Genomic DNA, 17,428 nt, shown 5'->3' with positions numbered 1-17,428 from the left:
GAACTTCACCTCGGTCTATGACCGGAATCCGAACAGTGGAAGGGAAGCCTCCTTAGGGAAAGTGCGCCTCAGTTTACGACCGGTTTCAGTTTGCAACCGGTCATAAACTGAGGTACCACTGTCTTCCAGGTGGGGTCTGGCTGAGGCAGCATAGTGGTATTATTACTTCCCTTGATCTGGACACTAGACTTCTCTTCCTGCAGCCTAGAATAGCATTCGCCTTTTTTGCTGCTGCATCACACTGTTGGCTCCTGTTGAGCTTGTGTTCTGCTCAGACCCCTTGATCCTTTTCACCTGTACATTTTGCATGCAATTGCTTTGTGATTAGTTGCAAGCCAAGAGGGGGAGGGAAGCCTCCCCAAATCTCTTTCCTAATCAAAGGCCCCTTGCCTCCCTCTCCAGCTGATCCCCCTCCTTGCTTCATAATTAACAAGCGCCAACGAGACGCCCCATTTTCTCCCCTCCTTCATCTTCATTTCTTCCTCTGAACAAGGACTTTTTTTAGCAGGTTGTTGCTCCTATTATTATTTTAAATTAAAAGGGTGGTCATAAATCAATAATGGACCCCTGTCTATATCTAAGGAAAATGAATCCATCAAAAAAAGAAAAGGGGGGGAGAGCCTGTCTCTTTATCTTCCTGAGTGACAATCAGGCTGTCAACTCGGTCTTGATTTTTCTTTCCCAAAAAAGAGAGGAAAACCATGAGGGACCCTCTGTTTCCCTGTCACTGAAGCAGCATCAATATTTCAGAATTATGCAGCCTGGATTCTTTTATTATTTGAGGGGAGGTGGAATCCTGCGAAGTCGTGGCGTGTTTTGAAGAGCTCCTGCTCTCCACCCAGCTAGCTTGCGTGGAGCAATTTTAAAACAAGACCACTCAGGAGAGAACAAGGAGGGAGAGCCCAGCCTCCGAAATCTCCGCAGGTAGCAGGCAGAGTTCCTCTCTGCCTTGCGGAAAGAGCTCATCACAAAGAGGGAGAGATATATATATATTTCATCAGAGAGGAGAGGAGCGGAGGCAGCTGCTTCTTAAATCCCCCCTGTGGAACTGAACAGAAGAAGAGTAGAATCACAGAATCAAAGAATCGCAGAATTATAGCGTTGGAAGGGACCCCAGGGGGTCATCTAGTCCAACCCCCACATCTTTCACCCCACAGAAAGCAGAGGGGGCTAAGCAGGGCTGCTTCCGGAGGTTGGTGAGCTCACCTGAGGCAGCAACAGGGAACACCTATGACTCCCAACTCCTGACATCCCTGACCATCAGCCAGGCTGGCTTCTGGGGCTTCTGGGAGTTTAGCCACACCTGGAGGGCCTCTAGTGGCTTCCTGGCCTGGGGAGCCAAGTGTATCCTAAGGCGGGGGCGGCATGTCGGTGTTCAAAGGGATGGCTGACCCTCTTTGCCTCTCCCTCCGCAGTTCCTCCCGAGGACCCTGTGATTGACGGAGCCCCTGAGATCCTGCTGCGGGCTGGGACCCCGCACAACCTCACGTGCCGGGCGCGCAACGCCAAGCCAGCCGCCACCATCGTCTGGTTCCGCGATGGGGTGCAGCAGTTGGAAGCGGCCACGACCACGGTAGGGACGGGGGGGGCCTGCTCCGAATCCAGCTGGCGGGGCAGGGTGACAAAGGAGGCGTCTCCTTAGTTGCAGCACAGCAACTTTTGCATGTATGCCAGACCCCTGGAGATGATGTAATATTGCAGGCGGAGACCATTCTGCATGCATTCAGTTGCTGCATAGCTGTGGATTTGCGGGTCATTTTGGATCCAGAAGAGGGGGGTCTTTGAAGTTATATTATGAAGCCTCCTGTATTTGCTGGATCCGGGAATGGATAAAATTGAAAAAGCTGTGGGAAATCCTTGCAGGAGTTCCAGGGGAGCCTAAACTCCCAGGACAGGGTGTCGCAGGTTTTCTGGCTTTGCGGAGAGTTTTGTGACATCGTTTAGTCTTGCCTCAGTTTGCACATGAGTAGAACCTGCTGAATCAGGCGCATAGCCCATCTAGCCCAGCATCATCTTCTCACGCTGGCCAAGCAGATGTTCCCCATGGGAAATCCACAAGCAGGATTTGAGTTCAAGAGCCCCGTCCTCTTCTGCGGTTCCAGCGTTGTTGCCTCTGACAGTAGAGGGCAGAGCAAAGCCGGGGTGGCTAGGGGCCCTCTCCTCCTCCATGAATTTGTCCAATCCTCTTTTAAAGCCATCCAGGTTGGTGGCCATCACTGCCTCCTCCTGTGGCAGGGAGTTCCACAGCTTAATGCTGAGCTGCATGGACTTTCTTGTGCCTGCCCTGACCTCCCAACAGTCAACTTCACTGGATGCCCAAGAGCTCTAGCATTATGGCAGAGAGAGAAAAACGTTTCTCCGTCTGTTTTATCCAGGCCAGGCAGAGTTTTGCAAACTTGTCTCTTCTTCCTCGCCTTTTCACTTAATTGAAAAGTGCCACACGCTGCATTTGAGCAGGGAGTTCTGGCTGCCTTCTCAACCCCGCTGTCTCCTCTATCCCAACGTGGAGCAGAAGATGGGACTCTGCACCTTCTGGTTCACCAAAGCGAACCCGGCCCCCACCCACGCCAGGAGGGGGCCTGATTCTGGCTTGGTGCTGTGCTCTTGGAATGGAGAACAGAAGGAAAGCACCCAGTAGTTCCAGCTCCTTCCGAGGAGCTTCAGAAGCAAGCTTTTCTCTCCCCCACCCCATTTTTCTTTATTTTGTGAGTGGAGGGAAAAGAGGAATTAATGGGAGATAAGTAGCTGTCTCTGGCTGCCAGCCGCCTTGGCTGTGCTCTGCCTCCATCTTTAATCTTGTTTTTAAGTTGTGTTTTAATCAATTGTTTTTATATCTGGTGTCAGCCACCCTGAGCCCGGCCTTGACTGGGGAGGGCAGGGTATAAATAAAATTTATTTATTATAATTATTCTGAGTAACAGCTCTGGGCTTCCCATTGGGGCACCTGATTTGCCACCCTGAGCCAGGATGCTGGGCCTTGCCTGTTTCTCCCCAAGCGGCAACATGGGGGCGCATCACCCCCGGCCCCTGGCCAGGTCCACCAACCTTTTCCATGTTCTTAGATGCTGCCATTGTGCTCAGCTCTTGTGGCATCCGGCTGAGCCCTGCAGAAAAAGGATTCTGAACTAGATGAGCCTCCCTTGGCCTGACCCAGCTGCAGCCAGGCTCTTCTTCTGTTTCTATGGAACCTCCAGCTCCAGAGGCACTCTATCAAGAGTCTGAGGCTGAGCTAGATAGGCCATGGGCCTGATCCTGCAGGGCTTCTCTTGCATCCTTACGACTAGAAGGAGCCTGGCTGCATTGGGCACGGACCGCCGCTTCCAAATTAAGTCTGGAGCCGAACCAAGTTCCTGTTTCGTTCTGCCTGTGCCCATTAAAGGCCCAACGAGGTTGTCGGAATTAATGTTATCGCCCCATAAATGTCTGGGGGGATTAATGAGCGGGAACGGCTTGGCTCAGGAGCTAGGCAGGGAGGGGGCTGTCAGCGAAGAAGTTCCAGTGCTGGTGTCTGGGGGGGGGGGATGGAAATGGGATTCATAATTGAGAAGGGAGAGGAAAACTCCACAGAGCAGAGAGAGGATTTTCCTGGCGGGGAAAAGAGGGAGGAAGAGAACGCCACAATTGGATATGAGGAAGGGCTGGAGCTCAGTGGCAGAACACCTGCTTGGCCTGCAGAAGGCCCCAGAATCAATCCCCACTGGCAGCATCTCCAGGTTGGACTGGACAAAGACACACACCCCGAGCTGCTGCCAGTCAGTGTGGGCAATATTGAGCTGGATGGACAGAAGAATCTGACTCTGTCTAAGGCAACTTCCTTTGTTCTCGTTTAGATCAGCCCTTGATTCGGAACCACAAGGACTGGAATCGCAAGTTTATTTTTAGAGGGCTGGAATCATTATTGTTCCTGTTTTTATTATGCATTTGTTTTTATCTTGTGTTTTTATGCTGCCCTGAGGTCTTCAGATGAAGGGCAGCATGCAAACGTAATAGATAATAGTAATAATATCTTGTTATCGTAAAACTGTAGAGTTGGAAAAGTGATCTAGTCTAACCCCTGCGATGCAGGAATCGCAGCTAAGGAATTCTTGCCAAAGAGCTCTCACCATCAGAAAGTTCCTCCTGATGTTCAGTCAGAATCTCCTTCCCCGTTGATCCGGATTCTGCCCTCCAGAGCAGGAGAAAACCAGCTGCCTTCTTCTCCACCTTCCCCACACGACCGTCTCCTTCTCTCGCCCCCCCAGGAAGTCTTGCCGGACGGGAAGCGAGAATCCACGCTCAGCCAGCTCCTCATCAACCCCACCGACCAGGACATCGGCCGCATCTACATCTGCCGCTGTGCCAACGACGCCATCCCGGCGGGCAAGGAGACCTCCATCAAGCTCAACGTTCACCGTGAGTGGAGGGCGGCCTCGTTCTCAGTGCCCCCAGATATCCCAAGGGGTACCTGAGGATGCCCAAGGGCCTTGGCACTGTCTTGGAGGGCTCATCGGAGAAAAGCAAAGTCAGTGCCCCCCGGAAGCAGACCCAAGGCCCCCATGAATAGGCCCCATTTGCCCATCAATGCCAGTGGGTCTCCTTAGAGCAGAAAGCCGTTCGACGCAACTCAAAAGTTGGTTGTGCTGGTGGCAGAGGCTGGCAAAGGGGGGGGTGGATAGTTATGGTAGTTACCTGTATGTTGTGGGTGTTTTGTATCATGTCATATAATACATGTGTTTAAAATCAATTAATGTTTTTTAATTATTGCTCTTCACACCCCCACACCCCGCTCAATGTTTTTTGCTGTTTCGATCTTATCTGTGAGTCACCTTGCGTCCCTGCCTAGGAAAAAGGCAGGATATAAAACAATATTATAATAGAGTCAAACCTCGTGTCCCAAATGCCTCCATTTTCGAACGTTTTGGCTCCCGAACCCTGAAAATCGGGAAGTAAATGCTCCGGTTTTCGAATGTTTTTCGGAAGCTAAACGTCCAACGTGGCTTTATGTTCAACAACCAAGGTTTGACTGTAGTAATAATAATGACAATAAATTATTATTAATAATAATATGCTGTAGACCCATGGGACTTATTTTGTTTTCCCATCCTGAGGAGAGGTTGTTTTTCATATTAGACGGTCAGCCAGGTAGAGGAATCTGAGAAACAGATTGAAGGAGTGCTCTTCTCGAATGACTTTTACTTCTGGCAATTGGCCAGGAAGGGGTCTTTGCTGCTTTGCAGGCAAATGGTGCTGCTCCCCCATCCCCTAATGCCCTTCCTTCCTTCTGCCCGGCAGACCCCCCCACGGTGACGCTGTCCATTCAGCCCCAGACGGTGCAGGAAGGAGAGCGAGTCACCTTCACCTGCGTGGCCACCGCCAACCCAGAGATCAAAGGCTACAGGTGAGTTGGGGTGAAGGTGGGGAGACCGCAGGATCAGGCCAAAGGGGGCCCCTCCTGTAGCTTCTGGCAACTGCTCTTCAGAAGCATCGCTGTCCCCAACTGTGCAGGGCAGAGCACTGCCACTGTGGCTCCTAGCCATCAGTTTCCCTCTCCTCCTCCATGAATTGGCCCAGTCCTCTTTTTATAGCCAACCAGGTTGGTGCTCATCATTTAACTATGCCCTAGGTGAAGAAAGATTTCTCCCTCCCGAATCTTCCAACACCCAGCTTCATTGGACGCCCACAGTGTCCATTTTATCCACTGCCCCTTGTGGCAGGGAGTTCCACAGTCTAACCCTGGGAGACAGCTCCTGGAGGAGGGTGGAAGAGGGGGTTTCAGAAGCCTCCCTGCTTCTTCTGATGCCACTTTCTCCGCCCCCAGGTGGGCCAAAGGCGGCATCATCATCGAAGACGCCAAGGAGAGCAGGTACGAGACGCAGGTGGACTACACCTTTTTCACGGAGCCCGTCTCGTGCGAAGTGCACAACGACGTGGGGAGCACCAACGTCAGCACCCTGGTGGACGTGCATTGTGAGTGTGGCTGGGGGGAGGGGGGGCGAGGAGGTGACCTGGAAGGGCTCACCTGGGGATCCTGGCCAGAGGCAAAATGGGAAGAAGGCACAGGGGCAAATGTCCCCTTGGTACAGACTCACAGGCAAGCGAGAGGCAGGATCAGAGTTTGGGGAGCATCTCCAGCCAGGGAGGGGTGGCCTGGGAGAGGGGCGTGGCCTGGGAAGGGTCCCTAATGCAGGAAAGAGAGGCCAGCCCATCTTGAGCCCTGTGACCAAGTAGGTCACTGTTTGACTTCCTGGAGGAGCGGCATTCGGTCAGATCCTGGCCAGATCCATTTACCAGCTAGCCAGTCCTTCTGTGTTCTGCTGCCCATGATGTCTGCCTTAATACACACACATTTTAGATGTAAGTTTGGCTGTCACAGGTTCAGTCGAGAGAGAGAGAGAGAGAGAGAGAGAGAGAGAGAGAGAGAGAGAGAGAGAAGGAAGAGCCCTGCCACAGAATCAGGCCCAAAGGGGGTCCCGGCTAACCTGGCGTCCTGTTCTCGCAGGGGCCAGCCAGGTGCCCCGACGGGAATCCCAGAAGCAGAACAGGCATGCAAAAGCCCTCTGCAGTTGCCTCGCCTGGTATTCCGAGGTAGACTGCCCCTGGCCATGGAGGTTCTGCTCTCACAAGAGACTTCTTTATGGAGACAGGGCCCAAGGCCCACCTGCTCCGGTCTTCTGAGAGAGATGGGGGCAGATCTCCTGACGCTCCCGTTCTCTCCCCAGTTGCCCCTCGCATCGTGGTGGAGCCCAAGCCCACGACCACCAACATCAGCCTGGACGTGACGCTCACCTGCGTGTGGGCAGGGAATCCGCCCCTCACCCTCACCTGGACCAAGAAGGAATCCAACATGGTCGGTACCGTTCTCTTCCCTCTCCTCCTGACCCCAACCTACTCTCTTTGGGGCGATCTGGCCCCGGGTGCCCCTGCCTTGGTGTTGGGGGGGGTCCTGGCCTTGACAGAGGAGCAAATTAGGCCGGCCGTTGCCATTTCCCGATTGCTCAGAGGAAAACAGGCTTGTGCCTCCCGGACCAGAATGTTTATTTGCTGGGTTATAAATGAGGGAACTGCCTGCGTTTCATCTGCTGTTTCTATCGATCCGTTTGCAAGTGTGTGTGTGTGTGCTTTTGCAGTGAGTGAATTTGCTTTTGCAGTGTTTCTGCGGTGGTGATTTGTTGGATATTTTAAACAAATCCCTTCTACTTACTTCTTTTCTTCTCTTTTTTCTAAAAAAGGTGTATTACATACACACTTTTTTGGACTTGTTCTCTAATAGAAATATTCTGGATATCCGTTCAGGCTAAAATCTCTGATATATTAGGATATCGTATACCGTTGGGACCGAAAACAATTCTGCTTAGTTTTCTAGCAGACGTTATTCCAAAAAATGGTCAAGAAATAGTGTTTTACCTTATAACTACTGCTAGGATTATAAGAACATTGTTAAGGGGAAGCATATCTCCTCCAAGATCTCAGTGGATTGAGAACATTTGGCCCATAGTAACTATGATTAAGCTTATTACAAAAGAACACATATAAAGCAGCCTAGCAGACTGATGGGGGGAAATGTATTTTTGGTAATGCTTTGGAACAACAAGTTAAATGATAATAATATTCAACCTTATGCTGCTTTCAACCTGCTGAACAGTATTTCTTTATGATCTTTTATCTTGGGTTTCTTATGTTTATTAAAGAAATGGTTTTTCTAAAATAAAATCCATGCAAGGGGGCCAACAATATAGACCAGTAAATAGATAAAATGGACAGGGTGAGATCCAGCCAATGAGTCTTGTCTGGGACCACTTCTGCTTGTATTGTGGAACATCTCTCCTCCTCCTCCTCCTCCTGTGCCCCCAAAATCGTTGCAATTCTACGTGCGGAAGTTGCCCCCTGGTCATTTGACCCTTTTTAATAGTCTTTCTCTCCTAGAAAAGATTGCACAAGGTACCCTGTTTAAAGTTTAAAAATCATGCATGACTTTTGCTTGGTATACAAAAGCGTATTTACATTGATTTATACATGAGACTGACTAATATTTACAGACTGATTCTAAGGCACAGAGCAGCATAAAAACAACACCTGCTGCTCTCACAGTTAAAGATCCCTCTCTCAACAGTCGATGGTGGACCTCACTGAAAACACTGCTGCCCGGGGTTGTGGCATCGAGGGATCCTGGGCTACAGCCGTAACCCTTTGCCTGGTATTAGGGGTGCACCATCTGCACAGGGACGCGGGTGGAGCTGTGGGTTAAACCACAGAGCCTAGGACTTGCCAGTCAGAAGGTCGGCAGTTCAAATCCCAGTGACAGGGTGAGCTCCCGTTGCTCGGTCCCTGCTCCTGCCAACCTAGCAGTTCAAAAGCACATCAAGTGCAAGTATATAAATAGGTACTGGTCCAGCGGGAAGGTAAATGGCGTTTCCGTGCGCTGCTCTGGTTCGCCAGAAGCAGCTTAGTCATGCTGGCCACATGACCCGGAAAAACTTGTCTGCGGACAAACACCAGCTCCCTCGGCCTATAGAGCGAGATGAGCGCGCAACCCCAGAGTCGGCCACGACTGGATCTAAAGGTCAGGGGTCCCTTTACCTTTACTATCTGCACAGGGGGAGCCCTTAAATCAGGGGTTGGCAAAGTTCTTGTGGCTTGGGCCAGTTCACGGTCCCGCAGACGCCGCGGTGTGCTGGAGTGTGCGCACGCATGAGCAAATGCTATTTCCGGTACGGAGGAGGCGTGCGCAGCTTCCCATTGGCTGCAGGAGCTTCCTGCAGCCAATGGAAAGCCGGCCAGCATTGCAGAAGGTGGTCCCCGTTCTGCTCCGTGCCAGTTTACAGCAGCGCGCGGAAGCTGACCCAGCAGGCGGTGGGGGTCCATGGGTTGGTTAAATGACCCCCATGGGCCGCTTGTGTCCCATGAGCCTTATGTTGCCGCCCCCTGCCCTAAATCAACACGATGGGTGAGGAGGAGGAAGGCTGTTCTACCTGCCAAGCCAGAATGCTTTCGCTGACTAAATGTTTCAACGTAGCGCATCACCAAATTCCTTTCATGGTTTAGTATATATTTCAAGTACAGATAACCTTAATCATCCATAGCAGGCCATTGCCATTATTGTTTTAAAGCTGTTTTAGCATCCCTGCGTAGGCTATAGGGATCAAATAGACACACCAGCAGCTGTGGAGTCTCCAGATGTTGTTGGGATCCAGGTCCCCTCAGCCCCGACCTTCAGGGCTATCTGTCCAGGGTGCTGGGGGTTGAAGTCTGGCCACGTCTGAAGGGCAACAAATGTCCCCCTCCCCACCCCTGGGATGCAGTGTTGTTGAGGTCCGTGGAGCTTCACACAAGCGATAGAGAGAGGAAGACCAAGACAAAGACAGAGAAGACAGAAGAAAGGTTGTGGGGAAGGGAAGACCAAGACATCCAGACAACGTTATGCTAGCTTGGGTTCAGGGGAAGGGCTAGAGGTCTGCTGGAAAAGGGGAGAAGGAGACGGTCGCCTCCTTGCAGCTCCAGGCTTCGTGCGGTCGCAGGATCCCTCCTTCCTCTCTCCCTCACGCTTGCACCCCGCTTGCATCCCCAGGTGCTGAGCAACAGCAACCAGCTGTACCTCAAGTCCGTCACGCAGGCGGACTCCGGGCTGTACGTCTGCAAGGCCATCGTGCCGCGGATCGGGGTTGGAGAGAGAGAAGTCGCCCTCATCGTCAACGGTGAGTGAGGCCGCGAAGCACAGAGGCAGCTGCTTCACCTGTTGGACTACAAGCCTGGTGTCTGCTGAGACGGAGGGTGGGGTTCCTTCCAACTCTGCAGTTCTGTGGTCCTATCTGCTGGCGGTCCTGAGGATCACCTGTGCTCTGCCATCGCGCTTGTTCATTTCAAAGGGGCTGGCACAAGGGAGGGGGGTCCCTCATTGGATTGTGCCCTGCTCTGCCCTACACACTTTTCAGGCTCAGAAGTTGCAGGTACAGCCTGCCCTGACTGTTCCCCCTGAAAATACAAGAGAGAGAGAGAGAGAGGGAGGGAGAGAGAGAGAGAGAGGGGGGGGGGAGACCCAGGTTAACAGCAAAAAGTACTAAAGAGAGAATGAACAAGAATCTGGGTTCCCTGCAGGGTCTGTTAGCAGTGGGAGCCGATTGGACGTAATCTCTTCCTAATGTCACCGAGCAAAATTTCCTAATCCTTCTCATTAGTGGAGCCTGTTGTTTGAGCTGATTGGGGTCTCCTGCTTTCCTTGGAAAGACGGGTCAGAGCAGAGGGTCGTTGGGGAAACTGAGGCTGGAGAAAGGAGCGCCGCCGGTGGAGCCCTGTGGGGAAGCTGCTTCCTTATTCAGTGCATCGTCTATGGAACTCCCTGCCACAGGAGGCCAGGATGACCACCAGCTTAGATGGCTTTAAAAGAGGACTAGGCAAATTCATGGAAGAGGAGAGGGCTATTGGGAATGGCAGCCACGACGGCTTGGCTTGGCCTCCACAGTCGGAGGCAGCAATGCTTCTGAACGCTCATTCCTGGAAACCACAGACGGGGAGGAGGCTCTGTGTTCGAATCCTGCCTTTGAGTTTCCCACTGAGGCATCTGGTGGGCCACTGTAGGAACAAGATGGGGGACCAGGAGGACCTGAACCCAAGAGCAGCAATTCTTCCCACTTGCGATTCTCAGCAGCTGCTGTTACTCAGAGGCCTCCCAGCAGCAGAGGGAGCACACAGCCGCTCTGGCCAGTCGCCCTCCATAACCCTCTCCTCCTCCATGAATTTATCTTATCCTCCTTTGAAGCCATCCAGGTTGGTGGCCATGGCTGCCTCCTGTGGCAGGGAGTTCCACAGTTTAACTCTGTGCTGCATGAGGAAGTCCTTCCTTTTGTCTGACATTCCCCTTGCCAGATGCCCGTGGGCCATGAACCTCCGCCATGTCTCCCCTTCCTGGCCTTCTCTCTAGACGAAAAGGTTCAAGTGCTCTTCCGCAACAGACACTTTGGGGACTAACTTCTCCCATCAGCCTCTGCCAGCCTGGCCCCTCATGGGAGCTGGGGGCCACAACAGCTGGGGGTGCACCAGCTCAAAAGGGGTGGGGGCAGAGGAAGTGTTGCTTTCATTCAGCTGCTTGCTGACTTTCTCTCCCCCAACTAAAGGCCAAACCTTTTCTGCCCTCCAACGTCTTCTTCCTCCCATTTTTCTCTAGGTCCCCCCATCATCTCCAGCGAGTCGGTCCAATACGCCGTGCGGGGGGACCAGGGGAAGGTGGAATGCTTCATCGGAAGCACCCCTCTCCCTGACCGGATGGTGAGTCCCTCCTTGGCAGTTGGGCGGATCAGTGCCGTAGGCAAAATCGAGAGCTCAGTGGGCAGAGCTGGAGGCTCTGAATCTCGGGGTGGTGGGTTTGAGCCCCCCATTGGGCAAAAGATCCCTGCATGGCAAGGGGTTGGGCTGGATGACCCCTGGGGGCCCCTTCCAACCCTGCCATCCTATGATTCTCTCAGGCTTGGAGCTGGAAGGAGAAGTTTTTGGAGGCGGGCACCCTGGAGCGCTACACTGTGGAGAGGAGCAACACCGGGAACGGCGTCCTCTCCACCTTGACCATCAACAACGTGATGGAGAGCGACTTCCAGACCCACTACAACTGCACGGCCTGGAACGGCTTCGGCTCTCGGACGGCCATCATTCAGCTGGAGGAGGAAGGTCAGGGGGGCAGAATCGGCAGTCAAGGAAAAACACGTGTGCACAATTCTGGCCTAAGCAGAAAGGCTTTCAGAAGTTGCCCCGATGAGCACTGTTGAAGGCAGCTGCCTGCTGTCAAGAGGCAGGGAGTTCCACAGGGTGGGTGCTGGCAGACGGAAAGAGGGAGTCCTTGCCAGTGCAGGACAGGGATTGTGTGACCCCCGTAATGTGCCAGTAAAAGGCAGGTAAATCACAACAGCAGCAACACGTGGGCAGCCTGGCTCTGTCTGGGCAGCATGTCCTCTTCAAGCGAGAGGCAGAAATGAAGAAGAAGAATCTTTCTTTGCATCAGCCCCTGACCATAGCAATAAAATAAAATGTACCGAAGATAGAGGTAAAAACGTCACTATACAAAATACATTCTGGAGGTTTATATCAAGAATCAAATAAAGATCTTATTCTAATTGTCCCTGCTAAATTTTTTAGAAGTGAGGAACCCAAGTTCTAGGGTTGCCATATTTCACAGAATAAAAACCAGGAGATCCCAACATTGTCCTGGTGTTGTTTTTTACAAAGACACCAAAAAAACCTGCGGTTTTTCGATTGACTTGTCTAACGTCCAGGCCGAAGCGTCCCCTTTTGGGAATTTCCTCTGGACGTCAATTCCACCTTTGAAATCCCAGTCATGCCTGGGAAATTCAGGACACGTGGCAGCCCTAAAGTTTTCTGCCCTTGACAGAACCACCTTTAAAAGGGGGTCGGACAAATTCATGCAGGAGACGGCTGCCCGGGGCTCCTGGCCACAAGGGCCCCACTCTGGCCCCACAGTCTTCTGAATGCCAGTGGCTAGAAAGTACAGAGTTCCTGCTCTTGAGCTTCAATTCCCGCAGGCATCTAGCTGGTCACTGTGAGAACAGGGAGGCTGGACGAGATGGACCCCCTTTGGCCTGATCCTGCAGCCCCTTCCTGTGTTCTTCAAGTTCAATTAAAATGAAGGAGGAGTTGGGGGGCAGATCTTTCAGCCCCTGTGCTTGAAGATGGGGGAGAAAGAGAGAGACCTTTCCCCACCCTCCTGCCTCTGTCCCTTTGCAGAAGTTCTGCCCGTGGGAATCATCGCTGGTGCCACCATCGGAGCTGGCATCCTGGTCATCTTCTGCTTCGTGGCCCTGGCCTGCTTCCTGTACAGACGGCGCAAAGGAAGTGAGTGGGACGCACTGGCAGGTGGAGAGACGGCAGCAGGAACCAGGAGGGCCGGGGCAAATTCACTGGGGAGGGAGTTCCACAGGTGTCTGGGAGCAGCCACCACCGAGAAGGCCCTGCCTCTCCTGCGTCCCCGCCAAGCAGGCCTAGGAGGGTGGCCGGACCGAGAAATGCGCCCCCCTGAAGATCTCAGAGCCTGGGCAGGTTTATATGGGAGGATACGGTCTGAACGCAGGCTGGGCCTAAGCTGTAAAGGGCTTTATAGGTCACAACCAGCAGCTGCAATTTCTGCATTGCAGGGGCTTGCAGTTCTACAATTCTATGATCTGGTGGTGGGCACAGATATTGTCAGGAGCTCAGCCTACTGTATTCATTCAACTTGTTTTTATTATTGGTTGTTAGCCGCCCTGAGCCCGGCCTTGGCTGGGGAGGGCAGGGTATAAATTTATTATTATTATTATTTATTATTATTAGAGACACGTGCCCGACTGGCGTGTTCCCTCCCTTCTGGTCGATCGTTCGGGAGCTTCAAAATCTTTCTTCAGCCCGAACATCACAGCAACCGATGCCAACTGACATCGGCACACTTAGGGATCCGCAGTTTGCGCAGTTGTGTAACAGACCTCAGCAACTCAGCATTTTGGCTAATCTGCTTTATTTACATATAAACACACACGGAGCACTGCAACGTGGCTCCCTCTCTCTCTAGCATCAGACAGCAAAGAGAAAAAGAACAAAGGACAATAGTCCCAATTCATGGAACACAGGAACACAAACATCCTGTCTCCGACACTTCCCACATATACTGTATACCATCATGTGAAAGGCAACAATCCCATGACTGCAGTCACCGAGCAGGAATTCTAACAGATATCCCCCACCTATACCCTGAAAAGAATTGCAACAGGCCTTAAAATAATGGCAGCTATAATTATTTATGTATGCCACTACTGCAGCCCGTGTTTTGCTAGCCCAAAAATGGAAAACGAGCGAGGACCCAACCAAAGTAGAGTGGCAACTGAAACTGATGGAATATGCACAGCTTGCAGATTTAACATATAGATTAAGAGAACAAGAAGAACATACATTTAAAGAAGACTGGGAAATGTTTACTGATTATTTGGGTGAAAATTGTGTACATTTAAAAACACTGGCAACATTAAGATAAATTCAACAGTGTAAACCACGTGTAAACCACGGAAAGAGAAGACAGGAAGTCATTGATTTAAGGTCGTCTAAATGAATATCTTGAAATGTAAATTAGAAAAATTTAATAAAAACTATATATATATATTAAAAAACCACAGCAGCTAATTGAGCTCTTCCCCACCCAGGCCGCAAGGACGTGACTTTGCGCAAGCTGGACATCAAGGTGGAGACGGTCAACCGGGAGCCTCTGACGCTGCACACGGACCGCGAGGGGGACACGGCCAGCGTCTCCACGGCAACACGCATCATGAAAGCCATCTACTCGGTGAGGTCCCCTTTCTCGTCTGTGGGCTGTTGCCTCGAGAGCTCGTAGGTGGGGTTGGGGTGTGAGCTCCAGGGGGCGGGAGGAAAGGCTGGTTTGTGGCTGGGAGGGACTGAGAGAGTCCTCCGTCCACCTGCCCACCGAGGTCCCTGATGGTCTCTTTCCGTTACCCCAGCCGTTCAAAGATGACGTGGATCTCAAGCAAGACCTGCGCTGCGACACCATTGATACTCGGGAAGAATATGAGCTGAAGGTAAGATGAGCCTGGGAGACAGAGAATCGAGAAGCAGTTGCATAGGAACAGGCTGTAAGAAGAGCCAAAGTGAGCCCATCTAGTCCAGCCTCCTGCCCACACAGTGACCAGCCATGTGCCCCCAATGGGAAGCCCTCTCCGCTCCTGCGGTTTCCACCAACCGGCGTCATTCAGGTGGCCAGCAGCCATGATTAGCCCTCTCCTCCGCCATGAATTTATCTCATCAGCTGGATAGCGCTGTTGGTCAGAGCCTGGCAAGGACAATGCCAAGGTTGCAGATTCGATCCCTGCGTGGGACTGCTGCCTGTTCCTGCCCTGCGGGGGGTTGGACTAGATGATCCTCAGGGTTCCTTCCAGCGCTGCAATTCTATGATCTTCTTCTGAAGCTGTCCAGGTCGGTGACCATCCCTGCGCAAGAGAGGGAACGGAATTGAGATTTGAGGGCATATTATGAGGCTTCCTGCCTCTGCTGGCTTTGGAAATGGATAGCATTAGAAAATATGGGTGTTTTAGATTTGGAAGGTCATGATAACAGATTGGGTTTGCATGCATATCTGTGGTATGAAAAGGTAAAGGATTTTTAACCCACTCGGTAAGGAAATTAATCTATGGTGTATGGGAGAAATATAAATATTTTATAGATAAGTAGAGAACGTTAAGATATGCAGTGAAAAGGGGCTATTAGTGGACGGAGGGGAAGAAGAAAATCTGAGAATTTGTAGGATTCTCTATGTTTTGATTATATTATTTGAGTGAATGTAAACTAAACTGTAAAATCAATAAAATAAAATAAAGAGGGAGTGGGGAGGTGGGTGCCCGACTAGGGATTTCAGTCACATGCCAACCACGACGCCCTCCAACCACTGCACGGCGCTGCCTCCCAGTCGGTTCCTTGGCTTGACTCTCCCTGCTCTCCCCTCTTTCTTTTCCAGGACCCAACCAACGGCTACTACAACGTCCGCGCCCACGAGGACCGCCCGTCTTCGCGCACGGTGCTCTACGGCGACTACCGCAACCCCGGCCCTTCCCGCTACGAGGCGCGGCCCTCATCCTGCCTCTCTCACTCCAGCGGCTACGCCCAGCTCAGCACCTACAGCCGGGGACCGGCCTCGGAGTACAGCACTGAGCCCGTCCCGGGCCCCGCTGCCGGCGCCTCCACGGCCGAGACGGCCAGCCAGCTCTCCTACGAGAACTATGGGGGCCACGGGGCCTTCCCCCCCAGCGCTGGCTACGCCACCTACCGCCTGGGCTACACCCAGCCCCCTCCGCCCGCCCTGGACCGAGCGCCCTATGACACCTACGACCCCCTGGGCAAATACACCACGGCCACCCGCTTCTCCTACACCTCCCCGGACTACGGGCATCGATTCCAGCAGAGGATGCAGACTCACGTCTGAAAGCGGCCAGGACTGGGGAGGGCAGGCGGAAGGTACCTCACGACTCCCCCTGATATTCAGGGGCTCTTCCCCGCCCCCCGAAACCCGGCCCCCTTCGCCCCCCCTGCAGGCTGGACTCGCAGACCTCCCCTCGGACGAGGGCGATACCCGGGGGTCCGTCTTTCAAAATCCCCGAGCTTCCTTCCGCCGTTTCTCATAAATATTTTTCTTCCTCCTCGCATGAAACACTGCTGTGATGGGGGGGGCTTTTCCGATTCATGGGGGGCTGCAAGGGTGTCGAGCCAAAAAGGGGGCATCTTGTGAGACCGGACCCTCCTCTCTGCATGAGGCAGCGCCTTCGTCTCGCGGTGGACACCTGTAAGGAGGTGAAAGGTTGGAAATGACCAAACCAGCGGGGGGGGGGCAGTGTGGCTGTGCTGGTGTTTGGCTTGGCCCCAAACAAGGATCTGGGGGTACGCGGGGAGCCGTGCGTTGCAGTCGGAGGGGGGTTCTCATCCTAATGAGTGCAAGACAGAGAGAGGCTGATTTCTATGTCATGTGGACTAGCGACTTGACTACCAAATGGGGTCCCCACCCCTTCTTCTGTTCTGCGCTTGGTGCAACGACACCCCCTCTGTCAGAGCAGGTGGAAACACCCTTCTTTGTCACAGAGAGGCATGCAAATGGGCCTCTCTGGCGGCACATGCTTTCACATCTCCCCACAGCAATGGAGCCCCACGTCCCTTGGGGTGCGAGCTGATTGAGGTCTGGGGCTAATGTTTCACCCACCCGAAAACATCAAGAGAGCCTCGTCCCGCCCGCCTTGAGGCCGTGACCGAGCTCCTTGCAGAATTTCATAGACTCGCAGAATTGTAAGGTTGAAAGGGCCCCCAAGGATCATCTAGTCCACCCCGCTGCCATGAGGGAGTCGATTTGGTACGCCAAAGGATCCTGCCTGGGGTCCTCTGCCTCTTCACCCTCACCACCAGATTGAGAGGCCTGGAGGAGAGAATGGGCTGAGCTCCATTGCGATGCCTCGTCTCACCTGCTTCCCAGACTTTATCCCTCCTCGCCCCACTGTTGGAGGGGATGGGTGCTGGGGGAGGGGGCTCTTGTGGGAGAAACCGCCAGAGGGAAAAGGCCAGGGAGCTCTCCTGGGTCCCGCCCCTGTGACCTCTGGCTCTCTTGCTCAAACACCCCCTCCCATCTGGCTTCTCCAGGCTCATCTCCTAGCCCTGAGAACTAGCAGCTTAAGAGGTTTAGGTAGAGAAATCAAAACACCAGCCAAGACTCTGAGGAAGCTGAAGTCCACGGAGGGTGGAGACCCAGTGCTGGGAGTCTCTCTTCCCACCTGGCCCCTACGAGGGCAGGACACATCCCTGAATTGTTCCCTGGAGGAGGGGGCTCTTTTAGGGACTGCCCCCCCTCGACCACCCCCTGCTCCCTGCCACTCTCCCCTCCTTGCCAGCCACACCCTTTCTCCCTTGCACTTTTAAGGGGGGAAACAGATTCTCT

General features: G+C 52.9%; 1 protein-coding gene across 1 annotated transcript in view; it reads left to right on the top strand.

The window, feature by feature from the left end:
• Positions 1 to 17,123, top strand: part of KIRREL1 (kirre like nephrin family adhesion molecule 1) — a 103,300-nt gene extending 86,177 nt beyond the window's left edge. Inside the window, exons 4-15 of the mRNA XM_053369591.1 lie at positions 1,416 to 1,573; positions 4,242 to 4,392; positions 5,272 to 5,377; positions 5,798 to 5,946; positions 6,699 to 6,826; positions 9,545 to 9,671; positions 11,138 to 11,238; positions 11,436 to 11,634; positions 12,706 to 12,813; positions 14,148 to 14,287; positions 14,460 to 14,537; positions 15,470 to 17,123. Of these exons, the coding sequence (XP_053225566.1) occupies positions 1,416 to 1,573; positions 4,242 to 4,392; positions 5,272 to 5,377; positions 5,798 to 5,946; positions 6,699 to 6,826; positions 9,545 to 9,671; positions 11,138 to 11,238; positions 11,436 to 11,634; positions 12,706 to 12,813; positions 14,148 to 14,287; positions 14,460 to 14,537; positions 15,470 to 15,934 (1,910 nt within the window). The 3' untranslated portion in view covers positions 15,935 to 17,123. The remainder of the gene's footprint in view (positions 1 to 1,415; positions 1,574 to 4,241; positions 4,393 to 5,271; positions 5,378 to 5,797; positions 5,947 to 6,698; positions 6,827 to 9,544; positions 9,672 to 11,137; positions 11,239 to 11,435; positions 11,635 to 12,705; positions 12,814 to 14,147; positions 14,288 to 14,459; positions 14,538 to 15,469) is intronic.
• Positions 17,124 to 17,428: the final 305 nt, after the last annotated feature.

The sequence above is a fragment of the Podarcis raffonei genome, chromosome 16 (genome assembly GCF_027172205.1).
Source record: "Podarcis raffonei isolate rPodRaf1 chromosome 16, rPodRaf1.pri, whole genome shotgun sequence".
Classification (NCBI taxonomy): Eukaryota; Metazoa; Chordata; class Lepidosauria; order Squamata; family Lacertidae; genus Podarcis; species Podarcis raffonei.
Note: the sequence above shows the minus strand (reverse complement) of the source record. Positions and strands in the feature narration are given on the sequence as shown.